Raw genomic sequence first — 20,656 nt, 5'->3', positions numbered from 1 at the left:
GGAGGCTCTGCACTTAGAAGATGAAGGTCAGCCTCCAAAAGAATTTGTAACTCCATGACTTCTTAGTTAGGTGGAAGGACTCAGCCAATCAGTCAGAATGTTACATTTGTTCATTCTTTGCTTCAGTCATTCATTAATTCAATAAACATTTTTTCAGAATCTACTACGTGCAAGGCCCTTTGGTGCTGGACAAGATGTGATGGATAACGACGCAGTCCCTAACACAATCGATATTATACCTTAGTGGGAAAAAACTGGAATGTAGTTTGTGCAAATAAGAGATGCAGATAACTATAATATAAAGTTTGTACCTGAGAAAAGTATAATGATGATCTGATGAGGAAAAATCACTTCCAGCTGTGAGGATTAGGAAACATTTCACAGAACAGATAGTATTTAGAATTACAGGTATGATCACTAGGAGGGACCTTTCAGATCCCTGAATCCAACCTTCTCGTTTAATAGATGAGGAATAGGAGGCAGCCAGGTGGTGCAGCAGATAGAGTGCCCTGCCCAGAGTCAGGAAAACTCTTCTTCCTGTGTTCGAATCCAGCCATAGACACTTACTAGCCCTGTGACCCTAGGCAAGTCACTTAACCCTGTTTGCCTCAGTTTCCTAATCTGTAAAATAGGAATAATATTAATGGCACCTATGAAGGTTGTGAGGCTAAAGACGTAGCATTTGTAAAGCACTTTATGAATGCTCGGTATTAGTTATTATTAGATGAGTCCTAGAGAGGTTAAGCAATGTGCCCCAGGTCACCTAGTCATTTAAGTAGTTGACACAGAACTCAAAACTGGGTCTTTTGGCTCCAAATCCAGTCCTCTTTTTCATTCTACTGTACCATCTAGATGCGGAATGCTGCAGAAAGCAAAGGTGCTAAGGTAGGAGGGTAGGGACCCTATTTGGGAGATGCTGAATAATCCCATTTGCCTATAGTTTATGTATGAGATGCTGGACAGAGCATCATCTTGTGGCATGTCCTCCTGGCTTAGGAGTCTGATCTTTATTTGGTAGGCATTGAAGGGTTTTAAATGAAGTGATAAGATCACCTCTGTGCACCAGGGAGACATATAGTATTGAGGATAGATTGGAAGAAAGCGGAAATACTGGTGTCAGGGAGCCTAATTAAGAAACTATCATGAATGTGATAGAATGCTATTATGCTATAATAAATGATGAAGGGGATGGTTTCAGAAAAACCTGGGAAGACCTTTATGAGCTGGTACAAAGTGAATTAAGCAGAACCAGGAGAAAAATCTCCTTAGCAATAGCAATATTGTGAAGATAATCAATAGTGAAAGACTTCGTAACTCTGATCAACACAATGACCAACCACAATTCCGAAGGACTCATGATATAAAATGCTATCCACTTTCAGATAGAGAACTGATGGACTCACAGTGCAGATTAGAGCACATTTTTCCCTTTTATTTATCTTTCTTGCTTTTTTGGAGCATAGGTGAGGTGCAAATATGTTTTGTATGACTGTATATGTATAACGGGTATCACATTTCTTGCTTTTTCAATGGGACTGAGGGTAAAAATTAAATTAAAAAATTTAAAACTATTAAACTGATCCAAGGTGGAAGTGATAAGAGCCTGAATGAGGGGGTGACAGAAGGAGTAGACAAGATAGATCAAATGCAAGGGATATTGGGCAGTAGAATCAACAGGACATGACCACTTTTTGGATGTGAGCTGTGAGAGAACGGGAGGAGTACAAGGTCACGCTGAGACAAGGAACATTCAGGTTAGAATTTTCTAGTTCAATACTTGCAATTGACAGTTTCTTCTGAAACAGAAACCTGAGAATGGAAGGAACTTTCCAGGGTTTACACAGCAAGTTAGTGTAAAAGCTCATGTTCAAACCCAGGCCTTCTGGGCTCTCTCTAATTTGGAATCAGAGAATTAGATGGGACCTCAGAGGGCATCGAATTCAACTTCTATCTGAACAGAAATCCCTCCATCACATTCCTGAAAAGTGGCACCTAATGGAACATCCACATGGGAACTCTTGGGGAACTCTTGGTCCTTGTGATTGGCTCCAGAGAACACCATTAACATCGCACCACAAATGGGCACATATAACTCTAAGTCCATGATCCTCCATGTTTAGGACAGTGTGCTCATGTCCCCTCTGACCTTCTGTCATCAGGCCTAGGGGCTGGTTTTTTTCATTATTCACACTTATAATAGCAAAAGATCACATTTTGATAGCACTCTCATATCTGCAAAGTGCTTTCCTCACAACAATCCTGGGACAGAAGTAACATAGGTATTACTATTATCCCATTTTACAGTTGAGGGAACTCAGGTTCATAAAGGAAACACCACTTAGATTTGCAGGCTATTAAATTTGAAAGGGACCTTTGGAGATGCTCCAGTCTAACCCCTTCATTTTATAGAAGAGGAAATGGAGGCTCAGTGTCACCCTCCCTAAGGCGACACATCAAGGAAATGTCAAGGGGGAAACTAGAGGCCTGGTCTCTCAAGTGCTGAGTGATCTCTACTTAGGAGGGGAAGATCTGTGGGGACAGATACAGCAGAGATGGCTAAAACCCACCTGATATACCTGAATATGGGACATTCTGTCTGTGCTTAGGTTTTTGTCTCAAGCTGGGACACGTTACTGACTGTATTGTTAAGAAAAAAAAGCTATTTCTGGTTGTGATTTAGATGATAACTTGGATACTTTGAAAAATCTCTGATTTCATTTTTATAGGTACAGATTTAAGCCCTCCATGTTGGTCTTCTAATCCTAGGTGTCTGCTAACTCTGTTTGCCCAGAAATCCTCTGTTAGAGAAGCTACTTAATGATTTTCTTGGTTAAATGTAAGATGTGATCTGTCTCATACGTAGGTAGAGTAGGGAGCTACTATGTGGTATGATTGAGGAATTTCATATTACCCCTGTCACTGATGTATGACATTTTTCCATTAGTGATTATTTCTTTGGAGTTAAACATTGTGGCTCCTCTTTTTTGAGGGGGGAGAAGGGAACATATTCAGTCCCTAATACCATTCCTGGCATTAGTTTATTGGGGCTGAGACACGATGAGACTATGGAGACACTACATTAATCACTACAAGCTTGGAAGAGGTGGGAGTATGGGGATAAATGGAATGCAAGTATGAGACAAGATATGGTAAGAATGGAAAGCAAGCACTGAAGAGAAACTCAGATGATTTCACAAATTTGCTGAGAGCCAGCTTTGATCTCTCATCCAAGTTCTATAACATCTGAGAAATTCAGACAAAGAACACTCACTTGGAAGTTAGGAGACCTGATCTGCCACTTACTGGTTTGTTATGTGGCCCTAGACATAATCACCTAGTTTCCTCCGCTGTAAAATGAAGGAGTTGGACTGGATGGCCCTGAGGTTTATTCTAAGATCATTTATTCAAAGGTTCTACCCAGCTCGAACATTCTCCAATCCAATGACTTTGGGGTTCTATTGTCAGAGCTCCCTTTCTAGGCCTCATTTTCCCATTAGTAAAATAAAAAAAGTTGGTCTAGCTGAACTGTACGTTTTCTTCTAGCTTTAGTATTAGATGACTGTAGGTTTTTAGTTACTTATAAGTCATATTAAACTTTTTCATAAAAGAGAAATAGCCAGAACAGGCTGTGGTATATGATTATAATGGAATACTATTGCATGAGCAGATGGATTTCAGAAAAACCTGGAAAGACTTATATGAACTGAGGCAGAGTGAAGCGCGCAGAACCAGGAGAACATTGTATACAGTAACAGTAACATTATATGACGGCTTATAATTCACATTATATGTGAATGACTTAGCTATTCTCAGCAATACATGACACAAGGCAATTCTAAAGGGCTCATGATGAAAAATGCTTTCCACCTCCAGAGAAAGAACTGATAGTCTGAATGCAGATCAAAGCATATTATTTTCCACTTTCTTTGTTTTTTGTTTTCTTTCACAATATAACAAATATGTAAATACATTTTACATGATTACATTGTAACTTAGATAAATATATAATACATATATAAAAATAAATATAAATAAAGATGCTTACCATCTCAGGGAGAGGGGAGGGGAAGGGAAAGGACAGAATTTGGGACTTAACATTTAAAAAATGAATGTTAAAAATTGTTTTTACATGCAGTTGAGAAAAAAAATATTTTTTAAAAGAGAAGTAGCTACATTATGCTTTACTGTAACATTTAAAGTTACCCGCAAATTCCGGAATTTGTGAGTCTTCCACTTCAAACAGTAGTTCATCATGAATTTGGGCAAGCAACCTAAAAAAAGGAAGGAAGAAATATGCTTGGTGTCTAATTCACCATATTCCCTTGGCATGCAAATGGGACAAATCTGTAATTCATGCACCTTACGCCACAGCAGATCACAACCATACTGATTTATTGACCTATTTTAGGGAGTTGTCTAAGGCACAAAGGAATTAAATGACTTGGCCAGAGTCACACAACTAAGTGTTGGACAGGATTTGAACCCAGATCCTCCTGACTCCAAATTAAGCTATCTACTACTCCATAGTGCCTTTAGTTTGACAGTCATAAGCAAAGCATTTATATGTGTTTATTATATTATATTATGTTATATATTTTTAAAATCCTCAAAGCAGGCACTTAATAAATGCTTGTGAACTTAACTTGAACAATAAGAAGGTTGGTATTGCTTGATTGAAATTTACATGGAAGCTAATAAAGTATAAGAAGATTGAAAATGTTAAGAAGGGACCACTTCATGAAGAGCTTTGAAAGCCAAATAGAGGATTTAATATTTAATATGATATTGATATAATTATATAATATGATATTCTATATAATAATGAATATAATATAATTAATATTTAATATAATACCTGAAGATAACAGATATCTACTATAGCTAATTGAGGAGGGGAATGATATGATTAGGCCTATACTTTAGAAAAATCATGTTGACAGCTACATGGAGGATAGATTGGAATGATTAGAGATTTGAAGTAAGGAGATGAACTGGAAGGCTATTTCAGTAGTCTAGTGGAGAGGCAGTGATGGCCCACACTAAGGTGGAGACTACGTGGGTGGAAAGAGGGGAAAATATACTAGAGATGTTGTAAAGGTAGAAATGACAAGACCTGAAGACAGATTGGTTATATGTGATGAATATGAATGAAGAATCAAGGATGACATTGACATTGTGAGCCTAGGTGACTGGGAGAATGGTAGCTACCCTACATAGTAATAGAGAAATTAAGATGAAGAAAAGTGGTAAAGTGGTTTTTTTTGGGGGGGGAATGGAGGGAGAGAGGGAGAGAGAAGAAGAAGAAGAAGCAGAGAGAGAGAGAGAGAGTGTTCTTTTTTAGACATTGAATTTGAGATGTTTATAGGATATCCTGTTTGAAATGTTCAAAAGGCAATTGGTGATATAAGACTAGAATTCAGCACAGAGGTTAGGGTTGTGTATGTAGATATGGCAGTCATACATAGAGATCATAACGTGACCCTTGGGAGCCGATGAGATCACCAAACAATCTAGTATAGAGGAAGAAGAAAAGAAGGCCCAAGACGGAGCCTTGGGGGACATCACTGGTTAATGGATGTGACCTGGATAAAGATCCAGCAAAGGAAACTGAGGAAGAGCTGTCAGAGAGGTGGGAAGAGAACCATGAGAGAGCAGTATCATGAAAACTAGAAAAGAGAGGATCCAAGAGATGGGAAAATTGACCATGTCAAAGGTTGCAAAGAGGTCAAAAAGGAGGAGCACTGAGAAAAGGCCATTAACACTGGAAATCAGAAACCACTGGTAATTCTGGAGAAAGCAGTTTTAGTTGAATAATGATGCTGAAAGTCAGACTGCAGAGGGCTTAGAAGAGAGTTAGAAGGGTAGCAGTGGAAGCATATTTCATGGATGGAGGAGATCTAGGCATATTTGGAAGCAGCAGGGAAGCAGTCAATAGATAGAGAGATTGAAGATGGGGATGGTGGTGGAGGCAATCTACTGCAGAACGTGGGATGGGATTAAGAGTGCATGCAGAACGATTTGCATTGGTGAGGAGAAAGGCCACTTCTTTATTTGAGAGAGGGATTCAGGAAATAGTGGAGGAAGATAATGAGGCAAACTTTCTAATTTCCTGGCAATTATTTGAACACTTAAGGGCTCTTCATCCTCAGCTCTCTAAGAAATTATTTCTGTTAACATTTCTTTGGCTATGAAGCAAAATGATGGAATTGGACTAATAATAATAGTAACTCATTTATGTAGAATTTCAGGTTTTATACAGTCCTGTCAGAAAGGTCATCCATAGTTTATAGAGCACTAAGAGAGAGAGAGAGAGAGAGAGAGAGAGAGAGAGAGAGAGAGAGAGAGAGAGAGAGTGAGAGAGAGAGAGAGAGAGAAAGGACCTGCCAAGGTCCCACAGCTGGGAAGTGTCAGGGCTAGGCCTAGAAATTCAGTTCTTCTGACATCAAGATCGATGCTCTCCCTATTGCTTCTTTCCACTGGTAACATAAAACCTTTATTACCTGCTCTCTGTTTTTCCAATTTGGACCATCCATTTCACATAATGTAATTTATATTCTAGTTCTTTATGTATTTGGTTAACTCTGCTTCAGCCCTCTCCCCACCCCCTATCAGTTTAGAAACTTTTTGTGGACAGGGACTTGGTAGCTGTGAGAATTTTTAGCTACTTTGAGCCCAGTTTCCTGATCTGTTAAGTGGGAATACTGATACTTGCATTCCTTATTTACCCACTTTACAGGGTTGTTGTGAGGATTCAAAGAGATGGTTTCCATAGAACATTTTGTTAACTTTCAAGTATTATGTAAATGTTATTAGTATTAGTGGTGGTTTCCTCTTTGTATCCCGAATGCTTCAGTATCTTGTTCTGTAAATTCATGAGAATGGACTAAATAATCTCTAAGTCTTTCCGACTCTCCTAATCTAGGGTTTGATGGAGCACTCAGGTCTTTGCTTGGCCTTAGGGAGTAGATGAAAGAAGTCTGCCTAAAATCCCTGCTGTTGTCAGGCTTACCATGTATTTGAGGAAACAAAACTAATGTGCTATGCTAGTGTACTGGGCACCATACATGGTAGGTCCTTATCAAAGCATCTCAGAAGGTTAGAGCTGGAAGGAACCTTAATCCAACTCCTTCATTTTACAGATGAGAAAACTGAGGTATAGAAAAGTTACCAAATATGCCAAAGGTCACATAGGTAGTAAGGAGCAGAGCCAGGATTCAAACTCAGTGCTCCTGAATCCAACTATAGTTCCCTTTCCACGACATCATGCTGAATAAGTACTTGAGATGAACATTTACTGGTTTTATGCTAATCATATTCCCATCTCTTTAGGGAAACTTATTTTAATCTACATAAAACTTTGGACTCATGCGACCCTAAGGTGTGGTGAGGGTTCCTTGGGAAAATGGCTATAGCTGGTGTTGTAACATAAGCATCCAGAGATGGAGAATCCAGTTGGCATAACATGCCTTGGAGGGCCATGGAAATAACCTTGGCTCAAGAACATACAGATCCCTTAAGCCAGCCCTAGGAAGGTCCTTCCCTGACCTTTTCTTCCTCTTGTAAGGGCGTCTGAATTTATTCAGGCCATTTATTGAGGCCAGCTCCTTTGAAAGGCCCAGAAAATGTCTCATGTCTTCTGGGAAGCCTTCTCTGACTACTTTAGTTCACAATGACAGAATCATATAATTTTTCAAGAGATTATCTATGGCAGGGACTAGGCCAGTTTTCTCAGCTTCTAGACCAGGGATTTTTTTCATTGCACCTCTCCATCTCTCCATCTCCTGTCTCTTCTCTGAGTTCCTATTGCACATCTAATCTAATATCATACAGCTTGGCCCTTATTTGTTCTTAAATCATTTTTTGTGCATTCTGTCTCAGCTAGATCATAGGCTCCCTGAGGGCCAGGACCATGCCTCATGCTTCCTTTGTATTCCTCTAGTCAAGGGGTTCTTAACCTTTTTCATGATGTACAGTTTGCTTTAAAAAGATATGTAATAAATTAAACACATTACTTTTAAAGTTGTCCTGCAGTCTGTATTTCCCTATGAACTTCTTCTATACTCTTCTGTACATTTTAAAAAGTACTTCAATGACCTTTTTTTGTTTTTTCATCTTTTGTTTCTAGCAACAATATCACTACCTCCTCTCTTTCCTACAAATCCCCCTCTCCCAATAAAAAAGGAAAATATAATCCTTGTGACAAACAAATATAGTCAAGCAAAATAAATCCACAAATTTTCTATGTCCGAAAATGTGTCTCCTTCTGCTCCTTGAGTCTAACATGACTCTCTCAAGAGATGGGTACCATGTTTTTTATTGGTCCGCTGGAGTCATGGTTGCTCATTGCATTGATCAGAGATCTTAAACCTTTCAAAGCTATTTTTATTTACAATACTGTTACAATATAAATTGTCCTAGCTCTATTCACTTCACTGTATGTTATGTTCATACAGATATTCCCTGGTTTCTCTTTTGTCACTTCTTATGGTACAATAATGTTTCATTATATTATATTCATATAACATAATTTGTTCAGCCATTCCCAATTAATGGGCATATCCTTTGTTTCTAGTTCTTTGCTAAAACAAACAAAAAAGTGGTTTTAAATATTTTTGTATGTGACTCTTTTTCCTCTTTCTTTTTTAAAAAAATATTTTTATTTCTTATCATCCTTACAATATTGCTGTTACTGTGTACAATGTTCTCCTGGTTCTGTTCACTTCACTTTGTATGAGTTCATATAAATCTTCATAGATTTTTCTGAAACCACAATACTCATCATTTCTTATAGCACAATGGTGTTCTATCACAATCATATACCACACCTTGTTCAGTCATTCCCCAATAGATGGGCACCCCTCAATTTCTAATTCTTTGCCACCACAAAAAGAGCAACTATCAAATATTTTTGTACACATAGATCCTTTCCCCTTCCCCACCCCCTTCTTTCTCAGATCTGTTTGGGATATAGGCCTAGTAGCGTACTGATGGTTAAGGAGTATGAAAATTAGTGTCTCTTGGAGTATGCTTTCTAGAATGGCTGGACCATTCGCAGCCCCACCAACACTGTAGCTGTTTTTCTGCAGCAACTACAACAATTGTCATTTTCCTTTTTGTTATCTTTTCCAATCTGATAGATGTGAGGTAAAACTTCAGAGCTGTTTTAATTTGCATCTCTCTAATAATTAGTGATTTGGAGCATTTTTTTTTCATGTGGCTGTTGATCACTTGGATTTCTTGCTTTGAGAACTGCCTGTTCATATCCTTTGACGTTTATCTATTGGGGAACATCTGTCATTCTTATATATTTAAATTAGTTTCTTATATCTTGGAAAAGAGACTTTTATCAGAGAAACCTGCAGCAAAGACTTTTTTCCAGTTACTTATTTCCATTCTAAATTTAACTGCATTGATTTTGTTTGTGCAAGAACTTTTTAATTTTATGCAATCAAAATTGTTCATTTTTATATTCTATGACCCTCTCTGTTCCTTGTCTAGGATTGAAATCTTACTCTGTTCATAGTTACAAAAAGTATTTTCTTCCCTGCTTTTCTAATTTATATGACTTTTTATATCTAGGCCATGTATTATATTTTATAATATGAGATCTTGGTCTAAGCCTAATTTTGTTAGACTCCTTTTGCATTTTCCCAGCAGTTTTTGTTAAACAGTGAATCCTTACCCCAATAGTTGGGGTCTTTGGGTTTCTTGAATATTGTCCTGTTATGTTCATTTGCTTCTGTGTGCTGTGTATCTAAGCTATTTTCCTGATCAACTTTCCTATTTTTAAAGCAGCATCAAATAGTTTTGTCCTGTCCTCTTTCCACTAGACTGTTCTATCCCATAACAAATAACTGTGATTGATTTACATCTCCATTTTTTCCAGAACACAAGGAAGCAGACAATCATAGAGGCATTGTAGTAAAAGAAAAAAAAACACTGAACTTGGAGTTGGGAGACCTAGGATTGAGTCCTTGTCCTGCTGTCTGACAGATATATGACCTCTGGCACAGTACTTACCATCTCTGAGCCTCTAAAGGATTGGACAATGCATACTTTAAGGTCTCTTCCAGGCCCGAAAGTCTTTGATTATGTTTTAATTTGTATGTATTTAAAATGGAGGTAATGGGGGAATTCTGGCCCCTCTGCCAGCATGCTCACATAATTTCATCTGCCTTGGGCACATGTGGACAGTGGAAAAAGGGGGATGACTTCAGATGCAGCATTATGAAAAGAATTTTTCAAAGGTCAAGAGAAAGACAGGAACTGAGACAGTGAGAGAAATAATTGCAGCTGAGAGAACCTGTTTCCATGCTGCTGTAGAGGTTAGATTCAGAATAGTCAGGGGTTGCCCTGTTACGGCATTAGGTTTTGGGGCATTTCGTCCAATGCCTCATTTCATTGCTGAGCTTTTCAGAGACTGAAAGGAACATGAGTAGACCCTACAGTGACATTCTGAGACTCCAGGAGAACAAAGATGCTGAGTCCTAGGGGGAGTGATCCTTAGGTCCTAATTGCTCATATAGGCATGACCATGAAAATCATTAAAGTTTTTTCAAAGCACTCTAATTTCTGTTACTTGCCTTTGTCCGGCTCACATTTCACAATCCCATGATACGACTGGGACGCTGAAGAGAAGGGAACTGGACTCCAATCTAAAAAAGGTTTTCTGATTTTGGAATGGCCAAACCTGGAGATCAAATGGACTATGTAGCCTATATTACATGTGAATAATGTTTACTATCTATTTATTTTTTTTTTGCGGGGGGGCGGGGAGGGAAGGCAGGGCAATTGGGGTTAACTGACTTGCCCAAGGTCACACAGCTAGTAAATGTGGCAAGTGTCTGAGGCCAGATTTGAACTCAGGTCCTCCTGACTCCAGGGCTGGTGCTCTACTCACTGTGCCACCTAGCTGTCCCTATGTTTACTATTTATTAATCTAATTTAAACTGCATGCTTAAGTTATGCTATTGAGTAAAGATTGAAAAGCAAAGCCAAACAAAGAGAAGAAAGGGGGAAGGAATAAGTATGAGGGCAAAGCCAGAGACTGAATAAATCATACTCCTTGATTAGAATCTAGGATATAACAATGATGATGGAGTTAGTTAATAATAGTCTAGGGTCCCAATGATGATCAGAATCCAGGTTGCCGGATTTTTTACACTTGTAAAATTTTTTACACTCCCTTTTTTACTCTTGTTACATTGATATTTTGTATATAATAGAGTTAGATAAATTTATGTAAAGGCACTGAATAATTGTATAACCACAGATCACCATTTCATCTTGTACGTACAAGGGGGTAATAATACTTGCCCATTTGACAACTGTTGTAAGGAAGGCACTTTTAGCATGTTATATAAATGAGGGTTAATATTATTTTTGTTGTCACTGAATCCTTTGGTACTAAGTGGGAGTTTGGGATTTAAAATCTGTATCATATGGTTTTTAGGACATAATGTTAGAACAGGTTTTCTAAGCCCAAACACATCACGTGGTAGTTCCTTCCTCTGTAAAATTAGAGAGCTGAACTAAATGATCTTTAAAGTCTTTTTCAGTTCTAAATCCTAGAATCTTAGGAAATTATTATTAATAATAATAACAACAATTCACAATCATATGTACATATTCTTCTGGCCTAGCATAGTGTCTTGGTCTAGCACACATTTCAATACTTTCAGGAGTGATGACTTTTTCGCCAGTGTGGACACTTTCTCTACTGATGCAGACTGCAGGGAGCCATACCACACCTTAGGAGAAAATCTTCATGAGCTGCTGGGGTCAGACTTATACTTCCTTCTGGTGATAAGCCTCTATACTGAGCCAGGTCCTCATTTGACACATAGTGAATTACTAGGCCTGTACTAAAATCCTTTCCCATTTGATGGGATCTACAGAGCTTGTACTCCCCTGGAAGAACCTTCAAGGTCACTTCCATTTCACAGTGAGGAAACAAAGGAGGGCTTTAGGGGACAGCATTGCATATAGTACTGTGGGGATTTTATGCAAGAATGTGGCCAAAACCTAGTCTGAGTATGAGAAAGGCAAGAATATGGTCATTCAAAAACAGATCAGTCGGTTTATTAGATCATACTTTTGATTGGAAGGGGACAGAGGAAGACACAAACAATGGGAAGCCTTTCCTGATTCTCAAAGGTGTCCATACTCTTCTCTCAGATCACGATGCATTTATTTTGTGCATAAATCTTTTATTAACTTATATGTGAGCATGCTATTACCTCTCATAGAACGTAAGCTCCTTGAGGGCAGGGGCTATTTAATTTCTGGCTTTGTATCCTCAGATCCAAGCACATTGCCTGACATATTGTAAGTGCCTGTTGATTGAATTATGGATTGATGTAGTATTTTACAGTTTACAAATCACTTTTCCCACAGCAACTCTGTAAGATAGATTTAGGGTTTTTTTTAGGTAGGAGGATATACCCAGATTGGTTAGGAATTCATTGGTTTCCTCCATGAAAATCCCCTCTACTAATGTAGATCAATAACATATCCACAATTTATAGTTTTAGAGACTTACTCGGAGCCCACTACAGTGTTAAGTGACTTGACCACACTCGTATTGTTAGAGGTAAGAGCCAGGACCTGAACTCAGGTCTTCCCAATTCCAAGGCCTGTCTGCTATTTCCATGCTGCTCTTCATGAGACAGGCAGAGTGCTATTCCTATACTATCCCCTTTTTGTAGATGAGGAAACTGGGGTGAGAGATATCCTGACCTTCCCAAGATCACATTGCTACTAAGTGGACTTAATGTTGGGGCTCAGATCTGCTTGTCTTGATCTCTTTCAAGGTTATGATAAGATAAAATAAAAACCATGTACAAAATGCAGTTAGTTTAGTGTGAAAAGATTCTATCTTTGAACACTGACCCTATCTTGTGCTTCCATGTGCATTCTCCTCCATCTTGTTTTTCTGGTATTCTTCCATGGAAAATTAGATTATACAAGGCATCTATTGTTTCATACATTCAGGGGGATGTAATTAATCAACATATTTTAATTTTATGAATAGAGGACCTTGAAACTTACTTGTTCCCCTCCCAAATGGACTGAAACTTATTCTTTACCTCTCCCAATTTGGAAAGCCCTTAAATTTTCCCCCATTTGAAATTAGATTAAGTTTTTATCCTAGTTTGCATCCTGGTTAATTGTTTTTGTCATAATTAGACTTTAGGGACTTATTTGATTACTTGTCTTTTGGGTATAAAAATCTACTGTACTCTGTATTCAGGGTCTCTGGACTAACTGGGGAGTCTACTGACCCATTCTTTTGAATGCCTAGCCAATAAATCATCTATGCTCAGATTGTTTTATTTAGTTATTATCAATCACCTGTTCCAGTTATCAAGTGTAACATATGAAAAATGAAACATGCATGTGATTTACAATCTAACGTTTTTTGTTACAGTTATAGCAGGTCAACATGTTTGGACTTGCAGAACCGCGATTGTGTACTATCCTTTGTGGACCAAATGCTTAGCTCTTGTAACCCTAAAGAAACCAGACATCCCTCTAGAGGGTCATCTCTTCCTTAAAAGCCTGAGACACTTAGAACTGTCTGGTCTTCATGTTTTAACTTTCCATTCAAAACCTATGATGTGATCTCTGTACAATGTCACAGTCTTCCTAGGCGAATTATTTTTCAAACAGTTCAAACAGAATAGGGACTTGTGACTTTTTACAGATTTGCAAAAAATAGCTGGGGGAGGAGACTTTCACACTTCTTGAAATTACATTGTGAAATTCAGAACTGCTGTTGTGACTAGGATCTAAGAATAGAGTTCAAATTGTTAGTCACTTACACATCACAACCAGAGGCCCAGTGAAACAGATTAGCATATTTCTAATTGAAAATTGGGGCACAGGAAATAAGAAGAAATGGAAGAAAGATCAGAGTAGTTTGTAGAAGCTGAAAACAGATGGAGGAAAACTAATCATTTTCACTGGAAGGAAATTAATCACTGAATTAGTTTCCTCTCCACTGCTTGAGAGAAGCCTGCAAATCCCAGAGCTGCAAGATCTTGCTTTTACTACTGTTAGCGTGCCCAAAATCATAGAATCTCAGAGTGGGAAAGACCAGATATCATTTAGGCCTATCCTTATCCACTGTACAAGTATTGTACAAGTGGCTATCCAGTCTCTGCTTGAAGACCTCCAGTGATGGGGTGCTCACTAGTTTATAAGGTGTCCTATTCCATTTTTGGATGACTAATTGTTAGCACGATTTACCTCATATCAGGCTTGAATATGCCTTGCTACAATGTCTACCCAATTGATGCTAATCTCTTCCCCATCACAGCCCTTCAAATACCCGACAGCTATCATGTCTCCACTGTCTTTTCTTTTCCATGCTGAACAGCCCCAGTTCCTTCATACAGTCTTTTGCCATGTATACCATAGTCTTCTGATCACTCATTTGTTTGCTCTCCAATTTGTTAAAGTCCTTCCTAAAATGTAACTCCCACAATTGAATTTTGTTGTTCGGTTGTTTTCAGTTGTGTGTGACTCTTCGTGACCCCATCTGGGGTTTTCTTGGCAAAGATACTGGAGTGGTTTGCCATTTCCTTCTCCAGTTCATTTTACAGATGAGGAAACTGAGGCAAACAGGGTTAAGTGACCTTCTCAGGGTCACACAGCTAGTAAATGTCTAAGGCCAGATTTGAACTCAGGAAGATGAGTCCTCCTGACTTCAGGCCTGGCACTTTATCCACTATGCCGCCTTGTTGCCCTACCTCTAACCAACTGGTACTTGTAGCTAGCACATTTCCAACACTTGCTCCCCCAATACCAGTGATCCAGAATCTACTTTGTCGTGGCCCCCCACCCATTTTGGGCTATCTCTCCCCATACTTTTGTCACCGTCAAGATCAATTCTATAACTTGCTAGTTCCTTTCTTTCTCTGACCTTCTCTATTGTGAACTCTGAAACCCCTGCTTAATTATTCCTTCATCCCTGACCTGTTCTTTTCACACTATTTTTGTCTTCTTTAACTCATGGAAACCTGGTCTTCCCTAAGAAGACATTGCTTTATAGGTCGCCCTCAATTTGGCATACTTGTTCTCCATTTGACATTTGTCGCCATTACTCATAATCTTTCCTTATTTGAGGTTCTCTCTCTTTCTCTCTTTGCCTCTCTCTGTTGGTCTCCCTCTCTCTCCACACACACACACACACACACACATTTCAGTTTAGATTCTTGTTGCTGTGATCCACCGGTCTCTAGGTTACTCCTTTTTCCTCTCTGTGATTTGGTGACACTGGTCTCCTTGCTGTTCCTTGAGCAAGACTTCTCATCTCCCTAATCTGCATTTTCACTGGCTGTTCCCCATGCCGGCATCTCTCCCTCTTTATCTCTGTCTCCTGGCTCCCTTCAAATCCCAGCCAAAATGCTACCTTTTATAAGAAGCCAATTCCCACTAATGCTAGTGCCTTCCCTCTGCTAAGTATCTCTACTTTATCTTATATAACATTCTCTCCTACAAAGCTGTTTACACATTGTCTTGACAATTAGACTGTGAACTCCTTGAGATCAGGGACTGTCTTTTGACTTTTTTTTTGCATCCCTAGTGCTTAGCATAGTGCCCAGAACATGACTGAGTATTTAATAACTGTTTATCGACTGACTGACCTTTCCCTTCGCTTTATTCCTCTTAAGTCTATTCTTCCTCCCCATTACAGGCTGAAGCCTCTCTTTCCTTCCCTGTTCTCTTAGGTTGGTCATCCCTGCTCTGAACTCATTTTCCTCTCTTCAGTCTTGACCCCTTAGTTGACCACTTCAACTAGATACAGTCATACACTCTTAATAGCCTTCCTCCCTTGTCCTATGCCTATTCATGGCCTGATAATCCTCTGCCCTGCATTACTCTTCCTATTTTTCCTACTAATATTCCAGACCCGAGCATTATTGAAGGAAGTCACGGGACTCTGCTGACCGAGTCGGCTACAAATTCATGTTATCTGATCCCCAACAAGCTCTCACTGCTGCTGAACAAAACTGTTATTCTTCCTTGATCAAATCTGTCCTACTCCCCTCAGCAGTTGTTTTTCTCTCCTCCAACCGAAAAGATTACCCCTAACACTTACCTCTCAGCAAATGTCCTCACTTTAAACTGTACTGAGAAAACAAAAATCTACCATTAGCCTCCTCTTCTCTCACTCCATGCCTTTTTCATCATTACCAAACAGAAAGAGGTAAAACCCCTTTCTGAGGAAAAGGTGGCCCTCTGTACCAAGACCAATCCTCTCCCCCACCCCAGTCTGTGCTCTTGATCCTATCTCATTCCATTCCATCTCCTCTCCTTCTATAGATCCTTACTCTCCCTATCTCTCCCCACCTTCATCCCCCCACTCTTCTCCTCCTCCCTCTCTCCACTCCTTCTCTTCTGCTTACAAAACATGCTCAGCTCTATCCTATTCTTAAAATAGACTAATCACTTGAACCTGTAATCTTCTCAAGCTTCGCTCCTACATCTTTTTTTCCTTTTCACTGCAAAACTTCCAGGAAGAATCTTTTCCATCTGTTGCCTTTATTTCCTCACTCCCTGGACTTCTCCCAAGGCCTTGTGATCTGGGTTCTAACTTTACCACTTGTTTTCTTCAAGGTTGTCAAGAATCTTTTGACTTCCAAGTCTGATGCTTTTTCTCAGTCCTTATACTACACAACTTCTCAGCAGCTTTTGATACTGTTAATCACCCTCCTCTCCTCTTGAGCTCTCTTTTTCTGACCTTGGCTTCTGTGACACTGCTTTCACTTGTATCTTCTCCTTTCTGTCTGACCAATCCTTCTCTGTCTCTTTTAATGGATCACTGTCTATCTCCTTCCCTGTTATGTGAGTGTTCTCCAGGGTCCTATTGTGAGCCTTCTTATGTCTCTATACTCTTTACCTTAGTAATTTCATCAGTTCTAATGAGTTCAAATATTATCTCTATGCAGATGACTCCCCAGATCTATATATTAGCCCCATTCTTTCTCCTGAACCGCAGTCATACATCATTAACTGCCTGTTGCATATATACCCTTGAAATGTTCTACAAGTATCTTAAACTCTGTATGTACACAATAGAACTCATTATCTTCTTCCCTGAACCTTCTTCTCCTCCAAACTTGCCTATTTCTGTTGAGGTCATCACCAAATTCTCAGTCATTCAAGTTCATAACCACCAAACTGTCTAGCTATACCTGACTCTTCCCTTTCCCTCAGTTTTCATATTGGATCAGTTGCCAAGTCAGCAATCAATCAACAAGCATTTACTAAGTGCCTACTACTGGGCTAGGTGCTGGGAATACAAGGAGGAAACAATCCCTACTTTAAAAGATCTTACACTCTACTGGAGAGACAATAATTAGATATATAAGTTAATACAAAATAAATATAAGGAAAACAAATACAGTTTAGTTAAATATAAGGTAGATTGGGAGGGAGGGCATTACCAATGGGGAAGAGAATAAGAAAGATGTCATGTGGAAGGTGGTGCTTGTGCTGTGCCTTGAAAAAGGAGAGAAATCCTATGAGGCAACAGCAAGGAATGGGAGGCAGACAGTACAAAGACCCAGATTAGAGATGGAGCGCTATATGAGAAATAGAGAGAAAAGCAGTTTGGTTGGACAACAGAATGCAGGAATGAGAGTAATGTATTATGAGGTCAGAAAGATAGAATGGGATCAGATTGCAAAGATCTTGAAAAACTGAATATGGAGGTGGAGTCAAGAAGGTGGACTAGTAGGAAGAAGTACAGCTTAGCTCACTCACTAAAGATCTAGAAAATATACTAGACCCAATTCTGATTGAGAAATCTAAGAAAAAAATCACATTTTCCCAGACTAGCATGGCTTAGGGAGACAGAGAAGTCTGCAGAAACCAGGGAAAGGGTCTGACCAGGAGTGTACATACATGGAACCCTAGTGCCTATGGACTGAAAGAGAGGTGAGAAAGGCATTGGGATAGGAAAAAATCCAAGGGAATCCTTGGGCTAGTGACAGTTCTGCTGCTCACTATCTAATTTCAGGTCACAGATCTGATTGGACTGAGGAAGGAACCTGTAGCTGGGGACAGTGGAGAGAAGCAGTCAGCACTCTGGGCTCTAACTGAGCACTGAGCAAGGAACAAGTTCAGAAATGTATAGTAGCTATTGGCTCTCATCCCAGGAACAGAGTTAGACTTGGTTTTAGGCTTTAACCCAGGCTGAAACCTGCAGTGGATAACGATGGCAGGAATCCCAGACCAAAGGGGAGCCTGGAGTTCCTGTTCTGAGCCTGTAGAACCTCCCACTGGCTGAGTCCAGCAGCACTGAAACTCCTAACTAGGGACAAGTTGGGTCAGAAATTTGTAGAGCTCAGACCAAGAGGGTAGCAATCATATTATTTTTGGGAGCACTGAAGCTTTCAGGTCCTCAGCCTAAGCTGGGAAAGCAGCAGAAGGACAGAGGAGGATAAAAGCTCAGCCCAGACATTCCCTTCAGATATTCATAGAGCTCAGCCCTAGCATAAAGTCCAAAGTCAAGAAGTGACCCTGAAAGAATGAGCAAACAAACAAAAAACCAAAAAGAATCCCACTATAAAGAGCTATTAGGGTGAGAGGAAAGGTCAATACACAAAACTTAGAAGAAGAAAATTACTCAAAACGCTCCCCAAAAAAACAAGTCAAGACTTGAAAGAAAATGCATCTGAAGCATAATTCCAACCAGGATTCAGGGCAGAGACAAAGAAAGTGTTAAAAAAAAGAGCTAAACATTATTTTAAAAACCAAATGAGAACAGTAGAGAAAATAGTGGGAAAAGAAATGAGAGCTATGGAATTTCTTCCATAGACGTGAAAAGAGAATTAACAACTTAGAACAAGAGATACAAAACTTTACCCAACAATAATTCCCTGGAAATTAGAATTGACCAGGTAGAAGCCAATGATTCCATGAGACATCAAGAAATATTAAAACAAGGTCAAAAGAGTGAAAAAAGAAGAAAATATGAGATATCTCATAACTACAGCAACTGGCCTAGGAAATAGAATGAGGAGAGATAATTTAAAAATCAGTAGACTACCTAAAACCCATTACCAGAAAAGAGTATAAACATCACATTTCAAAAAATCTTAAAAGAAAACTGCAGGGAAGGAATGATGATAATGATGATGGTAGAGTTGAAACCAAACATATCAGTTGAAATAGAAAGAATCCATCAGTCACTTCCTGAAATAAGCACCAAAATGAAAACACCAAGGAATATTATAGACAAAATCCAAAGCTCCCAGGTCAAAGAAAAGAAAGCCAGAAAAGAAAGAGTTAAAATATTGAGAAGCCAAAGTAATGATCACATATGATTTACCACTCATAATTATAAAGGAGTGGAGAGCTTAGAATATATTCGGGAAGGCAAAAGATCTAGCCTACAATGAAGAATAACTTACTCACAAAACTCATATAAAATGCTAAAGGAGAAAAATGGATTTTTAATGAAACAGAGGACTTCAGAGCATTGCTGATGAAAACTAAGTAGAGTTGAGTAGAAAATCTGACATACAAATATAGGAGTCAAGAGAAGCATAAAAAGGTAAACATGAGCTAGTGATCTCAAGGAACTAAACAAGGTTAAACAATTACACTCTAATATGGGGAGATGATACCAGTAATCCCTTAGAACTCTGTCATCAGCAGAAATCATAGAAGGAGTCTAATTAGATAGGGAGCGATTCTGTAATGTTTTGATGATTTTAAAATAAGAATGGGAAGAAAGTAAAAGAGGAATACACTGGGAAAGAGATGAAAGGATAGGAATAATGGGGAAAATTATCTCACATAAACAGGATGTGCAAGTAGAAGTCTATACAATAAAGAAATAGGATTGGCCTGGAGGAGCAGGCAATAGTCTTATCTGAACTCATCAAAGGAGGGAAGAATATACATATACATACAGATACAGTTGAGTACAGAAATATATTTTATCCAACAGGAAATCAGGAGAGAAGGTGGATAAAGAAAGGAGGGGCAGAATAAGAAGGAAGGTACACTAAAGAAGGGATTAGTCAGAAGCAAAACAAACTCTTAAAGAAAGGTGGAAAACAAAAAGAAAAGCATAAAAGAATGGAGGGAAATACACAGTTAGCAATCATAACTCTGAATGTGAATGTGCTGAAGTTTACCCATAAAATGGGAGAGGATACCAGAATGGTTTGGAAACCAGAATTCAACAATATGTTGTTTACAAGAAACACACTTGGAACAGCAATACATATAGAATTCCTCTCTAAGGTAATCTTCCATCTACACTGTACTGATCTCATATCAAGTGATTTACATGTGGGGGCAACTGGAAAGTGGAGGTAGCCCACAGAATAGATGAACTGGGATTTGGGGTATGTAAATCTTCAGGCTATTATGCTTTCTGTTGTAATAGGAGTTGACCAGAACAGAATCTATTATGCTTCAACTGAAGTGAAAAGGTAGCAATCACAATCTTAGACAAAGCAGAAGCAAAAGCAAAAATAGACCTAATTAAAACAGAAAAACAGGGAACCTACATTTTGCTGAAAGATACCATAGACAATGAATTAAAATAAGTACTAAACATATATGTACCAAATAGTATAGCATCTAAATTCTTCAAATTTAAATGAGTTTTAGTGGAAAAACAAACAGCAGA

At 38.8% G+C, this 20,656-nt stretch overlaps 1 protein-coding gene across 1 annotated transcript in view; it reads right to left on the bottom strand.

The window, feature by feature from the left end:
- POLN (DNA polymerase nu) overlaps positions 1-20,656 on the bottom strand; it is a 321,659-nt gene that overhangs the window by 18,084 nt on the left and 282,919 nt on the right. Inside the window, exon 21 of the mRNA XM_036765083.1 lies at positions 4,204-4,271. Coding sequence (XP_036620978.1) covers positions 4,204-4,271 — 68 coding nt within the window. The remainder of the gene's footprint in view (positions 1-4,203; positions 4,272-20,656) is intronic.

The sequence above is a fragment of the Trichosurus vulpecula genome, chromosome 6, assembly GCF_011100635.1.
Source record: "Trichosurus vulpecula isolate mTriVul1 chromosome 6, mTriVul1.pri, whole genome shotgun sequence".
In the NCBI taxonomy this organism is placed as follows: Eukaryota; Metazoa; Chordata; class Mammalia; order Diprotodontia; family Phalangeridae; genus Trichosurus; species Trichosurus vulpecula.
This window is presented reverse-complemented; position numbering and strand designations above follow the sequence as displayed.